We start from the raw sequence: 23,152 nt of genomic DNA on the forward strand, positions 1-23,152 counted from the left end.
CAAATCAGATATGAAACTAAATCACCGTATATGTAAGTTATTAAGCTCTGAGACTGTCGATTGTGGTCGTCCTCGAACCCATTGTTGATATAATGCTAATATATGCATTAAACCGTGTAACTAGCTTATCAAGACTGTAATTTGCTTATCTAATTTAATTTTGGAGTTCAGTCCCTAAACCCATTATGTGCCCTGTAACTTTTTCCACTAGCGCCTACAGGGTGGGTATGGGGCGCATAATAAGTAAATTAAACTAACTATCCAAGCATGAAACCCTTAACTTTAGAAATGCATAGCTACTTTAGAGAAAGTTCAATACAGAGCAACAAAAATCATCCCAGAAGTAAGTCAACTCTCAAACCAGGAACATTATAGGGTGCATAATAAAAAAATAAAGATTTGTTAGATTAAGGACTACCAGAAAAACTTTGCGTGTTAGTGGCTTTGCAAGAATGTAACTCTCACACCCCAATGAACCTGCGTGTATATATATATATAAATAAATAAATAAATAAAAGTTATATAATGACCAGTTTCCTTTTATAACACGGCGATCAGAGAAAATTGCAGAGGAGCCGACGGAAGACAAGCGACCAGCCCGCACAGATGATGGAACATCGTCTTGCCGTCCGACCATGGCGACGGATGGTGGTGCACGCAGCGTCTCTCCCATAGATATTCTCGATCCCTTTGAGGGTTTTCAGGACCCGTTGTTACTTAGCACGCTTTCCGGTCACGTCGTTCTCCCGGTCTTGGAGGGGGATCCAGAGGGTGTTTTCCTGGACAGTAAACACCACAGTAAGGCTAATAGATTGGAGGCGAAATGCCGTCAGCCTCCGTGTCCACGCCCTCTACTCAAGGTAAGACAAGTTCTGGCCTACAAACGTTCATCATTGCCTTTGATGCTGATACGCCCGTTGATTGGAGTGTTTTTGGAAATAGCAGGGCAAAAAATGGGTACATGGTTGGTAAGATTCTTCGCGGGGGTCGTATTCCGGGGAACACAGGATTAAGGGCTTGCCCGAAACGCTATGCATACTAGTGGCTGTACATGAATGTAAAAAAAAAACTTGTATATATAAATCAATAAAAATATCTGGGTGACCGTTTGGTAGGATATGTGGTCCGGCATGTTGTTGATATTTGTGTGAACAACATCAAGGCGCAGTGCAGGATGCTGACCTTCCTATCTTCGGTGTCAGGAAGTTTATGCGTAGGACTAATGGTGAACTGTGTGATACCGGCACTGCCCTCATAACTTTTCACTTCTTTCCCCCCCTGATCGGGTTTGGATTAATGACTTCCTCCATAAATTGGAGGTGTACGTCCCCCGTCCCACTCAGTGCTTTCGTTGTAAAGGTTTTCACCATACCTCACAAGGCTGCACCAACGACGTTAAACGTGGCAAATGCTCTGATTCTCATTTCACTCGTGCTTGTGTGTCCGATATGTTCAGCTGCCCCAACTGTGGTGGTGATCATGCCATCACATTCAGGTACTGTCCTTCCTACGTAGTGGCGCCCACTAAGGCTCTTCCCGCCGTCACCCTGCCTTCTAGTCGTGCTTTGCTTCGTCTTGACCAGGTTCCTAATCACCCACTGCTTCCCACTCTGCCTGACCTGTCAGGGGACGAGCAGCGGGGCCGCCTGAGGGGTGCTGTCACTGACGTTCCTCACCCCCCTGAGACCTCTTCTCTTACCCACCGTACAACTGAGTCCCGATCTTGTTGACATTATTGTCACTTGCATTGTGGATGCCCTCGAGAAGGCGCTGGTTCAACTCCTCACCAAATTCTTTCCACAATCCGTCCTCCCCGTTCCTGAGGCTGTCCCGATACATCCCTCCTTCGCTTCTCCTATGGTTGACATCCAACCTACCACAGCTGCCTCTGCTATCTCCAGTGCGCTTGAAATGATGCTGGACAACGCCCTTCAGAATTCATTTTCGCGCCTTCCCCGTCTCTCTAGCCGTAAGGCTCCGGATTCCGTCTACGTACCTTGCCCCTGTCCCGTCCTGACTTCCTCTCACCTACACATTCACCAGTGTACCTTCCTCTGCTCGCACCTCAATTGCTTTCTCATGTCTGCTACGCAAGTGCTTCCTCCATATCCTTCGCCTCCCGCCCCTCCGGCTCTTGCCTACATCCCTCGCTTTTTTTCATGCGGCTCACCCACATGGACGGCGTCGTTATCTTCCCGCCTGTTACATCGTGACCACTGATGTGCCTCGGTACATTGTAGCATAAGCATCTTTCTACATTATCACTCTTGCTGTCATCGGGAGGATACACCTTCATGCAAACTGCACTATTGCGAAGAAGAAAAGGCAAATCATCCCTCGGTCGTCGTCGCCCCTCAATCAACATGAAACTTCATGCAAACTATACGTATTGCAAAGAATAATAATGATTAGAATGGTTGCAGCATCCCCCCCCCACCCCCACCGTCGGGTAGTGTACTGTTTCGCCTTCCGGCTTCAGTGCTTTTTCCCGGCTGACGGGCACGTCGCTGTAGTTGTCCCTAACAATACAATAACAGACTTCTGGTTCAACTTTGAAGACGGTCCGGTTTGTACGACACCTGGCGCGCATATCGCCATGGGGTCACAGTATAGTTGATAGATTTCAAACGTTTTCTGGCTGGTTCTCCCGGCGGGGTGACGGTGTCCGGCGCCGGCTTGGCCGAGAGGTGTCAGGAGTTGGTAGGTGTGCCCTCAGCTGTGGTGGGTGGTTGGCATCTGCTCTGCCAGAGGGAACCTGATGACCTTTGCGTTTTAGTTGGGGGCAGAGTTTTGGTTTTGCTACTCGGTGTTCTGTGTGTGGAGCGGGGCCGGTGCTTGTCACCCTAAGGGACTCCTGGGGCTCCCCAATCATCTGCCCGTTTGCGTTTTTTCGCCACATGGCGTATTAGTTTCAAGTGATTGGCGTCACTCTCTTTGCGATTAAGCTTGGCATTTCACCTTTCCTGGCTTCGCGATTGACCCATCACGGGTACGCCGAGGCGCATCCGATCCCACGATCGTCGTCGCCCCTAAATCAACATCATAACACGAGAATCCCGTACTTGCTGAGATTGAGCTCTGACTGTTTGGTCCCGCCTCTCAACTGTCAGTCAAGCTGTGTAGATTTGTATTTACATCCTCGAGATCTGGGACACTGGCTCAACCTTGACGAGTGGAAGTGTGGTGCACTTATCATCTGGGGTCACAGGAAAGTTGATAGCTATTTTAACGTTTTCTGGCTGCTACTTCGGGAGGGGTGTCCGGCGCCGACTTGGCCGAGAAGTCCAGGGAGTTGGTGGGCTCCTAATGTTCCCTCGGGGAGTACTTACCTATTAGTGTCTATGTGAGAGTGAGGTCTAGCTATTTATGCCCTGCCTACTAGCCTCGTACCTGTTGCATTACGGCCTAACTAATCTGACATTAAAATTATTTGTCGAATCGGGCTCTGAAGTTGTGAATGGAGGTGTCTTTCACAATTTCCTCTTTTAGAGCATTCCACATGTTAACTACCCATTCAGGGTATGAGTACTTTCTTACGACCCTTCGGCTCATTCATGTGTAATATATGTTTACGTGTATTTGGTTGATTAGATGCAGAGTTATGTGTTTTTTTTTATATATATATTTAGTCTCTGTTACAGCAGTCGGTTTGTTGGCAGTGTAGTGAAGTGTTGTAGAAGTTCAGATGAAGCCTGGAGCAGGACAGAGCCGAGTGAGGCCGGGGATAGAGAGCAGCTCGGATTGTGGGACGAGTGCATAGAGCGTGGCACTCTGAATGGAGCAGAGTCGAGGAGCTTTCGCCCTTACTGCATTACAATACATTACGATGGTGTCTGGGATGCTCTCGGACGCAGGTTCGAATCCTCGTCACGGCCCTTGTAGATTTGTTCATTTGATTTCAGGGCTTTAGTGTCCCTCCCACCCCCAGGAAGCAGCCTGTGACAGCTGACTAACTCCCAGGTACCTATTTACTGCTAGGCTAAGAGGGGCATAATGTGAAAGAAACTCTGCTCATCGTTTCTTGCTGGCGCCCGGGATTGAACCCGGGACCACAGGATTACGTGTCCAGCATGCTATCCACTCAGCTCCCCTGCCCTGACCTTGGGTGCTCCTGGGCTACAAGCAGTGGGAGGGATGGGAGAGAAGGATTAAAAGAATGGCAAATCATGTCTGTAGGGAAGGAAGAGGTGTAAATGGAGCCAAAGTGAAGTTCAACACCTTCAGTTCAGGGTCTCTAAACACCAAACAGTGAAGCTTCTGGGCATCCAGCTGGGCACACAACCTAGACCACTCCAACTGAGAAAACGTAACACAAAGTTGTCACTGCCTGATAACCTTGAACCTCATCAGGAGGGCCAGAAAGAAGAATATGGGGAGAACAAACCATAGTAGCGGTAGAAGAAATGAACATTGTTCATGTGGCATGGAATGGTAAACCTCCAAATCTGCAGTGAGAGAGCAGGTTTGGGGAGAATATCCATGGAACCACCAAACCCACAGGGAATTTCATCCAAAAAGGCCTGGAGGATAAATCCAAGCACCCAAACCACCTGTGTACCTCACCAAAGTTGCTCCCGACCTAAGGCCAGATGGGAAAGTCTCAAGACCCCCAGCTCACCCTAGGTGAGGGCCACCAAAAGCAAGGAAGCAAAGCTAAGGGAGCAGCTCCCAAACACTCCAGGAAAGATAATCATGGCAATGCAAGGGCAGCGCTAGGAAGCACACAGGGAAGATAACCATGCACACATGCAGCTCCAACCTCACTCAGAACTTGGCTTTTGCTACACTACACTGTACAGGAAATGCCACTATTGGCAACCACCCACCACCATTTGGTTGAACAAGCAGAACACCAGAGCCAGCATATACAAGAGGTGACCTGGTACTCACTACATCAGCTTTAAAAATGGGGTCGAGATGCTAGCTGACTGCAAGGCACCTCCCCATTCCCCCAAACAGGTGGGGAAAATGCACTTGCACTGGTTCCAAGAGAATTTGATACTTGGGAGGAATTCTTCCTGTGGGTGTTAAGGCATCAATCTCTCTTGAAGCCAGCAGTAGGTTTGTTTTGACACTTTGGTTTCTGGTTGCCTTTCCTGGTGAGGTGGCAAAAATAAATGTTACTACTCCCTGTACCCGAGTAAGACAGGTTCTGGCGCTGGTCCCTGCTAGGCCTACAGAACTCTACAGCTGATGCGAGATGGTATCATTTGGGGACAGTAGCTTCAGCAAGCCATAGATGGCTTCCCTAGGAAAAAAATATCTTTTCAGGCGACGTCTATCGTTCCTTATCCTCCACAGGAGCACCTCAACATTTAAACACTCAAAACATATATATCAAACAATTTGATTCAGTTATACTAATCTGGAGGATGCACAAAAAAAAGACTATGGCAAATTTTTTGTAAGGGTTTATATTTTGATATTCAACTATGGGGCAAATTTAGATACATCGTAATCTTGAAAATGTCATTAATATTTCCAGATAATGCTGTGTGAACCGATTACACTATTTAACATAAGAGCTTTATTAATCCCATTCTAGTTATTCATAGGTCATGCAAATTAAAATAATTTTATTTAATATGCAAGACCTCATTCATATTTTGTGAAATGCGCTGTTAATACTGTGTATATGAATTGTTCTGTCCAAATAATTTTATGGCTGTGAACTTGTTCAGTTCAATAAGAATTATAATGATTTTTAAAAATTTCTTACAAATAAAGCTTGCCTGTGCTAAAAACAAAAGAAATTAAAGTTAATCCAAATTATAAAAAATTTCAGATTTAATAATTGAAAAAATATAACTTGCCTTAACTTATTATTGTAGCTATAAAGCAGATAAGTACTGCAATGAAATGTTTGCAACTTAACTTATTTTATACATTTGCTTTAATATGTATATTATATGAGCATGTATATAATTTCTTTTGCATGTATATAATTTCTTTTGCATGTATATACGTACATATACATTCTTTTAGTCAACCTCGAAGTTTAAGAATAAACTGTAGAATGCAACACTTATTATAAATTTACAAAACATTTCAAGCCTACTAGGCTTGTTCTCAAGTGAGGAAGCATGAGAGAACATACCAGATTTATACAACTGGGAGGACAGGTACACACAGTTAGGTGAAGAGTAAGGAGTAGAGGCAAGAGGCATAGGTCAATACTCATGCCTCTTTACCTAGAGACTCTTACTCCTTACTCCTCCCCTAATTCAATGTCTCTGACCTCCCAGCAGTACAAATCCATATATTCTCACGTCTCTCAATTGAAAGTGAATCTTGTAGGTTTGAAATAATGTGTAAATTTGTAATAAGTGTGATACATTCTACAGGTTATTCTTTAAGTCAACCTCAAACAAATATGCCATTTGGAGAAATTCTCTCCCAATTAAACCAAGATGCAAGAGCACCAGTCAGAAGAATAGAAGCCTAAACAAGAAATAATCAACATGGAATATGCAGTTATATTCAATGAAACATGTCTAAATGAAAACCTCCTGTCAGTCAATACATGTATACATATATGTTGTATAGATATTATATGGCGTATATAACATACATCATACATATGTTTATATACATATACATTATATCATATGTATATATACTGTATATGTACATGTATACATGAAGAATGACCAGAGAAATTTGAAAATATAACTGCTAAATGCTTTCGGCTTCCTTTCATGCCTTTAGAGCTGAACTTCATTGTTGCATTCATATACGCACATATGTATGTATAAATGTATACATACTGTACATGTATGTTTACATATAAAAAAATATATATACGCAAAATGGAGCGTATAATTTCTATATTAGATGTAACGATATACAGTATGCACATTGTTTTTGCGACAATATTAGATTTTAATTGTAACACAAATATTCTTGACACTTCATCCGATACATCAACCATTACACCTAACATTTAAAACTTGAAAGCATGTGAAGCAATTTAAACTTATTAATTTCACATTTAAGCTTTCTAAGTTAAAAGCAAAATGCCTTAAAACTGAGATATTTCTGTACTAAAATGATTAGAAAATTATTTGTATACAAAAACTGAGAAACTTAAAAACTGATAGTTTGTCAAATTGTAGCACTTAAATAATTATCTTCAATGACACAAAACTTGAGTACTCTTGTAATTTAGATTTCCAATCTAGACGAGCAAAGGACGAGTTATATCTAAAACTGTTAGTGGATTTACATATTAATGGTTATATACGTTAAAATAAAATGCTGATAATTTGGTTCCACCATTAAGTTTTTTGTTTTCTTTTAAAAGATGCAAATACATACAAATATAGAAATTAGAACCATTCAATGCTCTTTAAATATTGACAAAGGTTTAATTTGTATGATCCACTTTACTGAAATGCTGCTTACCTATAATTCACAAATATTCAAAATGGCCATGAAAATAATATACTGTACTGTATTATGAACCACCACAATGCCACATCAGAGCAATATTGGCTAGTAATAATAATGATGCTACAATTTGTTTAGTGATTTTAAGAATAAGAATAACAATATTTACTAATAATCATGATGAAGACATTAAAAAACTATAGTTGTATGCTAACACGCTTATTTCCCATTGTCATGCCCACTGGCTACTGTATCATTCTATTTTCACCGTCCTCCTGACTGCCTTCTTCTAGCTGCAAGAATGTTGACAGAGCCTCACTAGTGTTGCCAGAGCCAGGTCTTGCATAAAGAGCCTGGTCATATCCACATGTTCATAGAAATTCATCCTAAATTTGGATGTCTGCAATGCATCAGCAGATGTGGAAACAACAGGACTGATTGCCTTGTGTGAGATGACCATCCTGGGGATGGAAGTGGCTGTTTCTGCCACAAGTGTGGTTATAAGCTGATCATGAAGACTGCTGCAAAAGGCCAACTCAGGAGTACACATCCTGCCACCAGAGGAAAATTCTACTCAGGTGGCAGGATGGCTGTGACTCAAAACCCAATTGCGGATGAGAGTCACACTCTAAACGAGCTTGGAACTGACTCCAGCTTGTGTTAGAAACTTTCCTGAATATATTGGTAAGTGGCATATGTCTATACATAATAATATTGTAAGCCATATTTGTCTTGGAATTTGCAGCTGACTTTTGCACTAAAGCTAGTCTACCTAGAGTAGGGATAACTATCCCAAGAAAGATAAAATTAATGAAATACAGGAGCAGTTGGCATCCTCTTGACATTACATATAAATGGCCCTTTTGTTTATTTTTTCCCACCTTTGAGCACCTCCACTCTTTGAATATCTTGCTAGACTTTGTAAGGATGTAGCCATCTAAAAGAGCAAGGCATTCAGCAGGGCTGTCTGATTTTGTGCCTGATGTCAAAAGGGTCTCAATCTGCTCACCATGGGGGACGATTCCCTAACTTGGGAACCTATTGTATAGAGCATAAGTCAGGTCATACCCCTGAAGGCGGCAGATCTGAATATCATCAACATCATAATCAGAATACTGTGGAACGCTACAGTTGTCATCTTCTATGCCAATACTTGCACCATTCTCCTGCAAAGATGAAGATAAACAACATACATTACAGTATATAGAACCAGGAATAAATTCATAGACTGACAGTCTTCTTTTGAAATTACAGTATTTTCATTATACTGTACACTAAATACAAGCTTTAAATAAAGCAATAAATGAAAACAATTGAGTCATAATAATATGGGTTTAAACACACAATATATGAAGTTTGTTTCTTAATCTGCTGCTTGATTAGGAAGTACAAGGATGATTAATGAAGAGAAACATTACTAAAGATAGAAAGAATTGGTTGATGGAGGAGAAATAGTAGGTACATGATAAAAGATGAGAAAAAAGGCATTTTCTGGGGGAGTCCCTTGTGGTTCTCTGAAGCTACCATCTCTGATAATGTCATACTACTAGTTCCCATTAGTCAGAGTTCTATATTCCTACCGAGGTCCAGACGGTAGACAGTCCAGACAGCCGCTACCTGGCCTCCTCAAAAGACGTGCAGAGAGCAGTGGCATTTATGTACCTGTTATTCATGTATGCCACCCATCGGGAAAGGCACCCAGAAAGTCAGTGAAACAAAAGCAACCACTGCTGGCTTCAAATGAGACTGCAGTCTTGAGAACCACTAAAAGAACTCTCCAAACTATGCAACAAATTATTGGAAAATTCATGAAACTAGTGCCAGTTCGTTCGCCCCACCTCCCCCGACCTGTTTAGGGTGAACAGGGAGGTAGCCTGCCATAGATTGGCTGCTCCACCTTCAGTTGTATTCTGATGGGGGTGGTGTGTTGGGGTCACCTTTGCTGCTGCTCTGACTCCAGTGTCTGCTTTTCAACTAAGTGGTTTTTTATCCCCTTTGTGGCTGTTCCTGTACACTGGTGGAGTTAAGAGCACTTGGAGCTGCATGTGCTCAGCATTCTCTTCCTTGTGTGCTCCTTAGTATTTGCATCTCCTCATACAATTATACGAAGACTGGCCCAGTGCCAGTCCTTACATAATTGTACGAGTGCCTGTATCCCAGTGTCTATGTATCCCGTTGGGTTATTTTCCCCGCAGAGGAATTAGTTTCAGGGAGCCACCGGGGCTCACCGGTGGCAGTTGAGAGTTCTTGCAGTTGTGAGTATTAGCTATAAGAAAGATAAAATGTGTCTTGCCTATATCATTTAATTCATAAGTACCAAGCTGTAGGAGAGAGTACAATGATGCAGGACTATAAACATACCACACTTGTGAAGAAAGTCAGGACGAACTGCTTGGGTCCAAAGGTAGAAACAACCCGAGCAACAAGTTCTTTGTATGACTTCTGAGGAACGTTGGTCTCGAAGGACACATATGAGAACTCTGGCTCAGGGGTAATGTGGATTGTCATGTAGCCTCCCTGTAAAGTTAAATGAATTACTATTTATTTCACATTTCTCAAAGAATTTACAATGCTATTTATTCTCCTGCCTTCAGTTAATACTAATAAAATACAAATGTTATTTCCTCTTGCAGAGTATTTCTTTACTTGAATATATATCTATGTGGTGGTCGTAGCCCTATTTCAACTGAATGTGGCCAGGTCATGTGCTTTTTTTTTCTTCCAACTTTGAGCATGTGGAAGGATCTGTTGGTATCTCCCATTTTTCTTTGGATAATTTTTGAATTGTTAGTTGAAAAGATGTCTACCAGCAGGAGCATTTAGGAATAAACCAGGTAACAAAGAGGATGAATCTGAACATGGATGAAAGGCTTCCATGAAATGATGGAAAGGGTGGATGAAATATTCAGAAAAGTGAGCATGCCCAGGGAATGTAGTGGTTTTCAGAAGAGTTTGATGCTGTTACTAATACAGATAACTGGCATATAATGTAAAGCATGGTAAATATGAGAAAATCGAAAGGAGCTGTGATAAGGATTCAAACCTATGCATTAGGTATGTCCAGGTACACACCCCAGACAATCAGGCCACGATATGGTCAAAAGGATTGCAACCTGGAGTTCTACTGAACACACGAGGATTCCTGAGGCTGCCACTGAAGCCAGATCAGAGTTTCACACAATTCCCCCATGCACTCTGGCATCTGTTATCTAGGAATGTTCCACCTCTTATGCTCCTCTTTCAATACACAGAGTAATCACACTAACATGATGCATCAATGAGAAAATCTGGAGCTGTGATGATTACTCTGTGTATGGGAAATGTATAGTTGAGTAGGTATATTATTTAATAATGAGAATGAAAATGACAAAATACAGACCAGTTACAGCTTACATGTACTATTGTTGCCAAATATAGCTCTAGCAGAGATTATAATAGAAATGTAAAAGAAAAGGGAACTATCTAAGGGAACTGCACATGGTAGTAAATACTGTAATTAGAAGAATATTATAAACTGCACAAAACAGTTTGTATATGCAGAATTGTTTATGAACGAGGCAAAGTATTCTGACACTGAACATGCCCTGACTAAAACATGGGCTGTGTTTATTGAAAGATATCAGCTTCTCATTCAAGTACAGACTTGCATATTATTAATTACAAACTAAGGGAAGAACTATACTACTGGAGAAAAAATAAACCATGTTTAATTTTTTGAGTTGCAGGGCTAAATAATTCCATGCCAAGCTAACTGTGGTTTGGTACAGCAGAGAACATACAACCAATGCTTAAAACGGAAATGATTTAAGTAGCACAGTACTTACATAACCTTTCCTGTAACCCTGCAGAATAAAAGATATGCCTAGTTAGCTGAAGGAAGATTTAATGTGTTTTATCTATATCCAAGGATAATTATTAGTTGCATCATACAGAGTAATGCAGCTATGTTTTTACTGGATAAGTCTCACGGTGGCTCCCTGAACTGAGTCACATCAGCAATAGGAGTCCTGTATGGTTCAGGTCCTGTATCAGCCTACTGTGAACCAAAGTCAGAACCTAGTCCTTCCCTCAAGAAGCACAGAGAGCTGGGGATTGTTATGATTACCCACACTGAGAAAATTTCCAAAAAAGTAAGTGAAGCAATACAGACATCTGCAAGGTTTAGAGAACAAAGCACCGAAAAGGCAAAACAATATTCGGATCCAAAATATTCAGTTGAATCTAGCTCGAACCCTCCCAGTCAGACTAACTGCAAATAGGCACCATGGGGCCTCAAGGCTTTGGAACCATCTTTGCCCCAGTCCTGTCACTGATGTCTGTAAATTCAGACCTCGCAGAGTCACCGGCTATAGTGAGTTCCACGTCTTTTCAGAGTATGTGTAGGACATCCTTTGGACTTTGCCCTGTATTTACCTATTTGTGTCTGCAGGATTGAACCATTAGCTCTTGGGACCCCACCCATGGGAGCCATTTGCTCAAGTGTGTATATTTGTTGTGTGGACTTAGTCTAAGCTTCGTTTTGAACTGCACTTGTTTAGGGTAGCTATATCCTAAGCTCTCATTTGCATTGCTCCTTGCCTAACAGTGACTTCTCTGGTATGGGTAGTGCAGGAACATTTTGGCAAGTGGCATGCAAGTTCGAACCCCAGATGACCTAGGGCTACCATCAGTCAGATTCACCATGGTTAGGATATTTACCCAGTGGCAATTTACCTCAGGTACCAAATTCTCCTCAAATAGTTGCCGATTTTATTGTGCGTATGCTTTCTGGTGGAGGTCTTCCTCCAGTTTTTTATTAATCTCTGACTTCCAGCAAGGATGGGTCTCAAGAGGCCTTGTTCATCTTTCTAAGACATTGCTGCATCAGTACTTAGCTTGGGAACTAATGAGAGGAGCCATCAAAGAGAAGTTTTGTATTTACAAAATGGTTTGTGTTGCATCAACCAAGAATAATTTTTTTTTTTAATATTTCAACAGTATAATTTTATTTATTTTTATTCATTTATATATACAAGAGTTCTTACATTCTTGTACTGCCACAAGCACGCATAACATTTCGGGCAAGTCCTTAATCCTAATATTTTCCGGAATACAATCCCTGCCAAATCGTGTAATAACTAAGTACTGTACCCATTTTACTGTTGGGTGAACAGAGGCTACAATTAAGGATTGGCACTCAGTAAATCCTCCCCTGGCCAGGATACGAACCCAGGCCAAAGAGCTCGCGAATCTCCAGCAGAGTGTCTTAACACTATGCTACAGGGACTCCAGAAATATTTTAATATATAAGGAATGTTGATATAATCATTGTCACAAATCAATTGTCTACCTTTCTGCTTCATTATACACAAATGTACAATACTCTATTACAAACAGTTCAGGTGCAAAAATATCACTACAATAAAAAATCAAAATAAGCCAATTGTAGGGTGTGCAGGTGTTTATTTATGAACATGTACAGCAAGTGTGACTTGTGCAGATACTGTACCTTGCAGACTTTGCCTAGCCATAGCAAGCTGTATTAAATGATTCTAAACTACACTAATATAAAAAGAATGATTAAGGGAGCAATTTTTGTCAAATTGCTCCCTTAATCATAACAAACATAATTTGTTTTATAACAAATTCTTATCATTGTAATGTGAAGTGAAAATTAATGTTAGCACAAGTGTTATCAAAATGTGTGTGTTAAGACAAAAGTAGATAAACTGTACTTATCAACTTTTTAGCTTTAGTCTACTGATAATGCTTTGCTCCTCTGGAAACTATCCTTAAGGGATCAGCTGAAAAATTCCATTTTCCACTTTCATTCTCCTACATTTTCTGTGATTCATTACTCAAGAAACCTATTTGAGCAATTACATTTACTCGTGCAGACAGCAAATATTCTTAAAATTTACTTGTACTAGTTAGCAAAATATTTTTTAAAAAGGTTCTCAAAAGCTACAATGAAATACTTACCGGCACACTGCGCATCAATCCATTCATAGAATATCCACAGGGATCAAACTGGAAGTCATCGATGATCATATCAGGAATTAGCCGATCAATTCCAGATTTCTATAGAAAATTATAGAAAAAAAAATAACTATAAATACTATATAGGTAATTATACTAGTATAAACTAAACATTCTGCAGACTACAGTATACTCAGTCTAATTCATAACAGGCCCACCTTACCTTCAAATAGCCATTTACAATGTAACAGGTTTCAAGCTTTATTAAATTAAAATTAGAACATTTTTATCTTGAAAGATTAATTGCCAACTTTCACATGCCTTTTTACAAACCGTTTTATTTATACAGTAGAGAATTAAAAATTTTAAATTAAATAGTTCAGAAACTCACAAAAAACATTTTTGAAACTTCAAAATGTGTCAATATCCAAAATAGCTCTACTATCTAATTGTTTCTACAGGGGTGCGAGATCCAGTTCTTTAATCAGTAGCTATGAGAAAATCATCTCTTCCTGATTTTCTCATTGATACACCATGTTAATGTGATTTCTTTATGCATCAGTTGTTGTGCTTTCTAAACACTATTTTGTTTTCTTCATTTGTACATTCACTGTTAAATAAATAAGTGCCATGGAGTTTAGCAACTTTTTTGGGTTGTATCTCAAGGAAGGTCCGTTGTTGACCAGAAGGCCCTCAATAAGCTTAACAAGCATTCTGTCCCGTGACTGAGAAATTAAGCCAAGACAGGTTAAGGGGGGCTCAACCTAACAACCTAAGAGAAGACAACCCAAAGGAGACTTAACAAATTACTGAGGGGAAATAGACAAGGAAAAGGCTGGAATCTTCCAAATGAGGATAAGACAGGGCGCACAATTATAATTATGAGGCAAGCCCAAAAGCTAGATCTCGCTCCCCACAGGCACAGTAAAATTTAGGGTTTTATTGGACTTTTGCATGTATTAACTTTGCAAGATTACTAACCTTGGTGGCTTCAGCAGCAGTTGGACATACATTTTTGCAGAACCACTTCATCTTATCAGGATCCAAGTCCATCATCAGGACCTCTAATGTTTGATCTGGTTCACGGTGTGTCTTGCCAACTCTGTCAAATTCATGGTTTATTATACGTTTCACTAATTAGTTAATTAACATTTCCCTTTGAAATTATTACATTTTACCTTAAAGATAAATATTTCAAATAATTATACTATAATTTCAAACTAGGACTGGCACAAGTTATAAAAGCAAAATACATGGTACATGGAAAATACTTGGGTGCCAGGTCCCAAATTTAAACAGTACAATACAGTAACAACATACTAGAGTGAGCAATATGGAGTGAAATGTAGAATAGAGCCAGTGAAGAGTAGAGGTGCCATAGGCATAATCAGATAACACTATGAACATATATTGTCAGAACAAGTGGAATCCTTCAAGAAAAACTGGACACTTGTGCAAAAGATCTGGGAATTACGATATTTGACGACCAGACATTTAGTGAATATAACCTAGCAAATATAGTGGCGGCCATTAAATAATTGGATGGATTATAAGAACGTTCAGATTCAGAGATCCCACAGCAATGCTAATACTATTTATATTTATATCACTGGTGCTGTCCCATTTTAAGTATTGCTCGGTACTCGCTTCCCCTTTCAGAGCAGGAGAGATCTCTGAATTAGAGAGAATACAGAGAACATATACAGCATGCACAGAAATGACAAAACATCTAAATTATTGGGACCATCTCAAAGCTCTCAAAATGTACTCTTTGAAAAGGAGATGAGCAAGGTATAAAAAATCTGAAGTGTTGTTATAACCAACCGATTATGAGGAAGGTTGTGGCGGGCTGCATTGGGACGGTATCGTGGACGACCTGGCGACACTGTGTATAGGTACCAACAGTCAGCACGGTTCACACTTCCCATGCAGTATGCTTTACCACCTGTAACAGTTGTAAATAAAGTATCTTTAAAACATTATATTATTACATTTAAATCATTCATGCAAGAATAATTACATGCAACAATGAAACTATCCTCAGACCGTCACATCTCTGTACCCAAATAAAGTGTTTAGTGATATACAATACCCCTTTTTAGATTACTCCTAGACAGGCCTCATCAGCTTACATTACCGGGATGTGTAGGACAGTGACAATACAGTTTACAATCTCAATTCAGTACACTGAGGACATGCACCATCACTTGTTTACTTCTTGCAGTTGGGGATCTCATGAGGATCTATGATCAACCTACAACTGAAATAAACAGGCCTAAACAGTAACAACATGTATATGGTAAAATCAGGCTGAAGACCATGTGTGTATTTAGTCTTATCATAGTCATAATTACTTAATTGCACCAGAGGCCTACCCCAACTGACAGTAGGCAAGGCCCTACCCAAGAAAGAGGAAAGGCAAAAAGGGGGAAGGAATAAAAAAGGTTAAAGACCAGGTCAAATTACAGGACTGGGCCAGCATAGTGTACCAACACGTGAACGGGCCAAGTAAAATGTTGACACTGCCTTCTGAAAGAGTGGGGTGAGCAACTTGAGCAGAGCAGCAGAGACTGGAACTGCTGGCAGCAAGGCAGCCACACTGAAGAGAGATGCCACATCATCCAGGTCATCACAGAGCTGTTCTGAGAACAGTCCAATAACCTCCTAGACATGCAACACTATTACCAAGTGAGTATGAGTCCTGTGATTTTCCAGAACAAGAGCTTAAGAGTGTGGGCAGCTGCACATGGAACTGTCCCATGCTACGTGCTTTGAGAGCACCAGAGCAAACAAACTATTCTCAAGCAGTATAAAAGAGGCTCCACCTAAAGATGGATCTCCCTTCCTGCCATTCAAGCATCCAGAAGCCTTGCCAAGCCCCCAAAGAAATGAGAGGATTGTCAGCAAACTCAACAGTCTCTGCCGTTGAAGTAGAAGGGACAACCCCCCAAAGACAGACGAGTTACCTCCATAGCTAAACTTTGGTCTGACTCTGAAACTCTCACATTGGCATGAACCATGGAGGAAAAGACCAGATGCTGGGTGCATCACATCAGCAGAGGAAGAACGAGGAAGGGCAAACTTAGAATAGGTGGAATTCACCAACCCCTCTAAACACCATTGGGGATAACTCTGGTCAACCAAGCAGGCCCCATGCCACAAACCATGAAAGCTGGAAAAATGAGCCCACAAAGCAGCAGCTGCTGCCTGAAAAGCATCTTGTATTAATGCAAGCTCAGATAATATAGACACCCAATGAGTGCAAACATTGCAATACTCGAGGTCAATGGTGTCGCTGACCCAGGGGGGCAGAATGGGAGATGACAGACAATAAACAACAGCATGTAACAATGCCAACGAACACCCTTCAAACTCATGTTGCTGAAGATCAGGCTTGTCTGGTTATAATTTTATTGTTAACCCTACTGCTCACATGCCTGCTGTTCACACACCCACTACAAACTGGTTGATCCAGACCTTCCTGCAGGAATTTGTCCAATTACCATTAAAAAATTTACACTTTTATTCCATCAATATTTCATATTTCATATATTTGGTGGAAGGAAGCTGAAGCTCCCTGGGCCTGTGATGGTCATATAATATTCTTTGATTGTGTCTATAGCCCCGCTATTCTTCATTCGGTCCACACTGCATTTCCCACCTTCTGCTCCAGTATGTTGTCAATTCATTGTGCAAAATACGGCCTTCCCTCAACAAGGATAGAGAAAGTTTCAAAAGAAGACTCCCATAGGAGTGAACTTTAGAAATATTTAGTCACAAGTGACCAGTCTGTCATGGTACCAAGGAAGACAATTAGGTCAGCTAGCAGGAGCCTTGAATTACTCAGCCTGCCACCCAGTGTCGAGCAGATGAGTTACTGGCAAAGATATTGCAGTTGTTTTCAAAGCTTAATTTAGTAGCAAGTTAATTGCCACACTTTCTCTGAGGAAGTTGGATGTTTTCTGACAACCCATTTTGAAATGGTTCATCTCAGTGGTAGACTGATCTGATATCTCAACTTACTCTCTGTGCCATGCAGTGGACTAGTCAGTGTGAAATGGCACTTGCTTGCAATGGGCAGATTGTCACCAGACTTAGCCTTGCATGTCCCAATGGTGCTAGTGCCTAAAGTTATGGAAGATACTAAGGGGCATACCTAGAAAATATTTTATACATAATTATTATCAATTTCAATAATACAACCCTCGAATTGTTATCTGTAAATAAGAAAACCATTTACCTTGAATAAAAAAATTATGGTAAATAGTTATTCTAAGTTTTCTTTACCTGGGAAAAACTGGTCTAAGATCGAGGCCTCTTCTTCAAAGGTGCGATGAGGAGACACTTGAAGTTCAGGTCGCTTGAAGTTCTTCCGTGAATAGTACAGGTCCTGTAACGGTGACACCTACAGTTAAACACTGAAAAATACAATGATGTCAACAACTAAGGGGGTGTTGAATTCCAACCCAGGATAGGCCATGAACTCTGCTTTGTGAGTAAAAGAATATTCAACCAATACTTTGGGGCACAAAACAGGGTACAGTGGCCGTCCTGTACTGGCCTCCCCACAGAGTTGTGACATCCGGACACTAGCGCTATCACACAGGCCTGGAGATTGATTAATAATTAGAATACCTTGACATACAAAGTGGGCTTGGAAATCACCCTTGAAAGATATCCTAACCATGAAGATTACAATTGATGGCAAATAAATGAAACTTAAAATTTTTGTGTGGAATTAATATGTACTGTAATGTTAACAAAATTATGATTTTGAAATGTAAAAAATTTCCAATAATTAAGTGAAGCAATAAAAACTTCTCCAAGCATGTGCAGCCCGCCAGAAAGCTTTACATCCAGCATGATGCACGGTGCGCCGAGCATTGCCTGCACTTCTGCCAGATTTCAGCCCCGGGAGCCTGGTGCCCCCCCCAGGGGAGCGTGGGACCATGCCACACGCTGCGTTGAACTTTATGGCTCAATATGGCCAGCCACAATTGTCACCCCTGGAGGTCAGGCTGCAGCAGGACTGACACTCACCCAGCTCAACCTAAAACAACGAATTTAATGGCTGCCTGTAAGGCCTCTTTCTTCTTACAGATTTTAAAACACTGGAGTACATTCAAGTAGCTAACAAAAAAGGAAGGGAAAGAACTTGCCACGTATATCTTTTGAATTACATAATTATTATCATCATGGCAATTCAGTTAATATTTTTTGTTGTATATAATATGAATATTGATACTGTATAAAAGAAGTGACTAGAGCAGGCATGAACTATTTACATCAAACAGAATCTAGCTATACATGAGCTAATGCATTTTTAGTGTGTATAAATCTTGTCAATATAAAGACTTTCATTTGTGGTCCTTTACATGCAGAACACAATTCACCAAATGCCAAATATTTAACAGAAATAAGCATGTGTACTAAACGAATAAATTTTGTGCTGCAAATGTAATTAAATACTGGAATGCAACCTCTCTCTCATTACAGTAATGTCTAAATAACGAAAATGAAACTTGATATGTTTTTTTACTGTAGCTTACCACCCACAAGATGGGTATGGGGTGAATAATAAATGAACTAAACTAACTGATCGCACGAGGTATGCCAGGGTTAGCATATCTCGGGATAAGGATAATATTTTAAGGCGTACAGGAAGTACAAGGATCATGCTTTAATTATCCTGGTATCAGAACAGGTATTTCGACACTTTGGAGTAGGTGCATTATTTAGCTTTCATTATACTGTATTGCTCATGGTCATCCTTTACCCCAATAACTTGTGAAACTTTTAAAATCTGTCACTGGAGTGGCTACATGGCCCAATAACAGGGATCTTCCTTGTATAGGCATATACTGTATAAGCTTCAAGATGATACACAAAGGCATTCTCTACATATCTCAATTATTTAGTTTTTCATTTGCATTTTCCTGTACAAGGTCTACTAAACTGCAGAATAATTTTAAGGAGATATTGTATTTCATTATCAGACCTTCCCCTTCATTAATATAGCTGTTTGTGCATCACCCAATATAAGTCGTCACAATAAGCAAGATCAGTTCAATATTGTTGAATACCTATTGGCAATCACAAAATATTGTGAAATGTTTTCACAGCAAAATTTTTAGATTTATTGAAGAAAATATATTAACATGCATTATTTTTAAATGCCTAACATTTTCTTCTTATTATATGCCAGCTATCGGTAATTAAAAATTTAACTGCCACATAAATTCTTGTAAATACTATACACAAATTCTCTTATTTTAAATTTACTCCCAATGTTTTGGTTCACAAATTTATCACCACCTTCGTTTAAATTGTGTAGTCATTAATGCAAAACAATCAAATTTCATTTTCCTACAGAAAGAAGAAATCAGTACTGTATCTTATGATCCAGCCTTACTTTATATCCATTAATTATCAAATACATATAAAAATGAGAGCAATCATTTCCAGAAATAATTCATCAGTGAGAAAAAATTTATATTTTCCACACACACTTGGTATAGTGGATAATAAATTAATATATCACTAAACATACAGCATTCAACTTAATTAATTTAAAAGGTTTATACGGTACTTTTAAAAAATAACGGCAGCATTCTTAAAATCCATAATTTGATGTAAGAGACTTTATCTGCAGCCCATAATATATTTTCTTTATATTGTACTGTATATTTATTACTGTACTGGAAGACTATTATTTATATATCTAACTGATATTTAAACTTTCAAGATATAGAAACTAGGACACAAAGCCGATATGGAAATATTAGACAAGTGAACATTACCATCAATTAGATATCCTACTGGCAACTATTAAATGCCAATTAATAATCCAAATGATCTATTATAGAGCTGCTGACTACTTTATCAAGAAGCAGTATGGGTTGTGGCAGTCCCCTGCGCTGACTGAGCACTCAAATGAGCGAGAACTCATGGTGGGGCAGAAGAACAAGTAGATGACCGCATAATACCGAGACCTGGGTCGATGCGCCCTATTATGTGAAGCAGCTCACGAGTTCACCAGTGGCCTGCTGCGGTGATGCCAGTGTCTGGCCTTGTTGCTGTAGAAAAACAGGAAGATCAACGGTCATTAAGGGCTACGGTACTATAGTACCCGGGAAGCTGACCCGTGTGGCGCCCTCCATAAACACACACCACCATCCTTTCATGAATTTATTGAGCTTGATACAACTGTAGTCAAATATGACTGTTAGAATATATGTGGTCAAACTAGGGAAAGCAGTCAAACAAGTAAGGTTGGTGGTATGTATGTGACCGTCTATCACCTGTGCTGGGTACTGGGCACAGGGGGAATACCCAGGTGGCACAGGAAAGCCTGCTTGCTCTTCACTGCTCTACATTAAGATCCATGTGATGATAATTATTATTAATTTTGTTAGGAAATTTTACATAATCGACAAGCAATATGGCTCTAATGTTCCATATTCATAATTTTCATATTTTAATCAAATGAAACAGACGAGCAAACTAAGATTTCCTTGCCAAAGACAAGTCAATTAGTGTCATTCAAGTCACTTACCTGCATTATATAATTCCTTAATTGCATTTATAATGTTATACTTCATATATTTAACTATTGGCCAATGTCAATGTAATTAATATAAAATTAAAATTAAGGCAAAATTTTTATCTCGCAGTGTAAATAGGGACCAAACCAATTTATGGTTCCTAAATATCAGATTATCACCTTTGCCAATACTGTATGTGCACTGTCATGCAATCCCTTACAAAGATATAATGAAGAGGGTATGGTAACACGACATAAATCACTTGAATACAAGTGAAATGTTGATTATGCTTTCTATCATTTGCATCAATTTTGTCTGAAATCAATCTTCGTGTATTAAACCCTTAAATGTATGTTACGTAAAACACTTTAAATTTTACTTTTTTTGTATTATAAGACACTCTTAATTATTCCAAGCCTTAGATAAATTGGCCCGAGTTGCTCATGGTAACATTACCATGGACAAATAAAATGAGGTACCCATTTCTTCCAATGAATGCTCCTTTGCTTTGGCTACACTCACACTTCAGTGCTACTTCATGGCCTATGCCATTTTGTGCATCTCCACTTTGTAAGCAAAGCAGGACACAGAGCCCAAACCTGCCAAGTCAGAAGCATTGAAGTCCATCCTAACAAAAGGCCTGTGCACCCAGGGAATGGGGAAACCTGGAAAGCCAATCCTTCACTCCACTGGAAAAGGGGCGAGCTGTGAAAGACTTGCATGAAGAGCCCTGATGAGTGACTTAAAAATATGAATACAAATATTCCCATCAGGAGGAGGAGGAGGAAGCCAATGCTAAAGGTAGCATCATCACTCAAGACTCTAGCAACACAGGCCCAAAAGCCTGCAATACCCAACAAATCAGTGCCAGAGAAACTGCAGCTGGGAAGGAAGCTCAAGGCAAGGGAAGAAGGCAGTGCCAACAGCCCCCAGCTTCCAGGAGTAAAGGATACATAAAACAAAAACTAATGACCAGGCAGACTCAAGAAGAAACAAGAGTATTGCCTGCTGAAGTGCCACTCTTATGGCCTCTAAGCGAGCCTCGTAGAAATCCATTCCTGCCACCTCAGGAGGAGAGAAAACAATCTGCACAGCTTCCATCATGCCCACCTTAGGTGCTTACCATAGCCAAAATGTCCAACCCCTCACACTGGTAAAAATACATTGGGCATAATCTTACTGATGCAAAGATACAAGTCATAAATACTTATACTCCGCCTAAGACAGAAACAAGAAACAATTAGTGGGCCAGCCAAAGGCATAAAGCCTGCACAGGAATATCCCTGAAAAAAAGGTAAGGCCTAAACAATGAGTGCAAGCATAGTTTAAATCAGGATTGCAAATGTTGTCCAAGCAGTTACTTTTTTTATGCGCTCTAACTTTTTGGTGGTGTTTTCTTTAGTGCCGTGATCTTATATCCTCAGACTTCTCTATGCTTCTATCGAGAGGGCAAGCTTCTGGTCCTTGGTCTTTGGTAGGCATGCCTAATTTGTTAGAACTTAGAGTGATACCTATGGTTTCTGGGTGGGTAGCTTGAGGAGATACAGAGGGAATCTTCTCAAAATATTAGCCTCGCCATAATTGTATGGCACATTCACAGTCGTCCTTAAAAGCCAGTTTTGCTGCTACCACCAACCACATGCAACCAAGTGAGTTTGTATGTATGCCTTAACTCTATTTTACACTCATTATTGTATATTACAAATCAAATATATTCTCTTGTACTGTATTAGAATCCCTTTATGTACTATTTTACTATTATTGTTTCATTCAGGCCAAATTAAATATTTTAGTAGCTTGCTATATTTGAGCATCCTTCATCTTTTTAAGGCAGCTAAAACACCACATAACCTGACTGCTAAATGATACCAACCATGTGATAGAGAGTTTATAAGTGTACTGCAGCAATGCAGCCTATGTGACAAAATATGTATGCATATGTATGCAGCTGAAAATTTATTTATTTTACTGTAATTCTAAGTGCAACATATTGTAATTCCAAATTCTCAAAATATCCACTTAGAAAACACCAGGTTTAAATACACTACTTTTTCAGAAAATACATTCTAACTACATTAAGCTTATAATACATCACTGATATAAACCAATTTTTGTTTTGCTAACAAGCTGCATATTACCCACTCAGTAACTGTTGCCCAAACTATTATCGGAGCATTTATCCAATTTCTAATTATGTTTCAGTCTAATGAACTTTGAAATAAAAGTTACAAACAATATTTTTATAAGAGGTTGTAGTACCT

At 39.9% G+C, this 23,152-nt stretch overlaps 1 protein-coding gene across 2 annotated transcripts in view; it reads right to left on the reverse strand.

Moving 5' to 3' along the window:
• Positions 1-5,393: 5,393 nt before the first annotated feature.
• Positions 5,394-23,152, reverse strand: part of SamDC (S-adenosylmethionine decarboxylase) — a 42,570-nt gene continuing 24,811 nt past the window's right edge. Inside the window, exons 4-10 of one of the 2 annotated variants that reach the window (XM_069316649.1) lie at positions 17,635-17,737; positions 15,172-15,292; positions 14,329-14,449; positions 13,351-13,449; positions 11,214-11,231; positions 9,751-9,906; positions 5,394-8,555 (exon numbers count right to left, since the gene is read on the reverse strand). In XM_069316649.1, coding sequence (XP_069172750.1) covers positions 8,415-8,555; positions 9,751-9,906; positions 11,214-11,231; positions 13,351-13,449; positions 14,329-14,449; positions 15,172-15,292; positions 17,635-17,737 — 759 coding nt within the window. In that variant the 3' untranslated portion in view covers positions 5,394-8,414. The remainder of the gene's footprint in view (positions 8,556-9,750; positions 9,907-11,213; positions 11,232-13,350; positions 13,450-14,328; positions 14,450-15,171; positions 15,293-17,634; positions 17,738-23,152) is intronic. The other variant, XM_045744714.2, reaches the window with a different exon arrangement.

The sequence above is a fragment of the Procambarus clarkii genome, chromosome 8 (genome assembly GCF_040958095.1).
Source record: "Procambarus clarkii isolate CNS0578487 chromosome 8, FALCON_Pclarkii_2.0, whole genome shotgun sequence".
Classification (NCBI taxonomy): domain Eukaryota; kingdom Metazoa; phylum Arthropoda; class Malacostraca; order Decapoda; family Cambaridae; genus Procambarus; species Procambarus clarkii.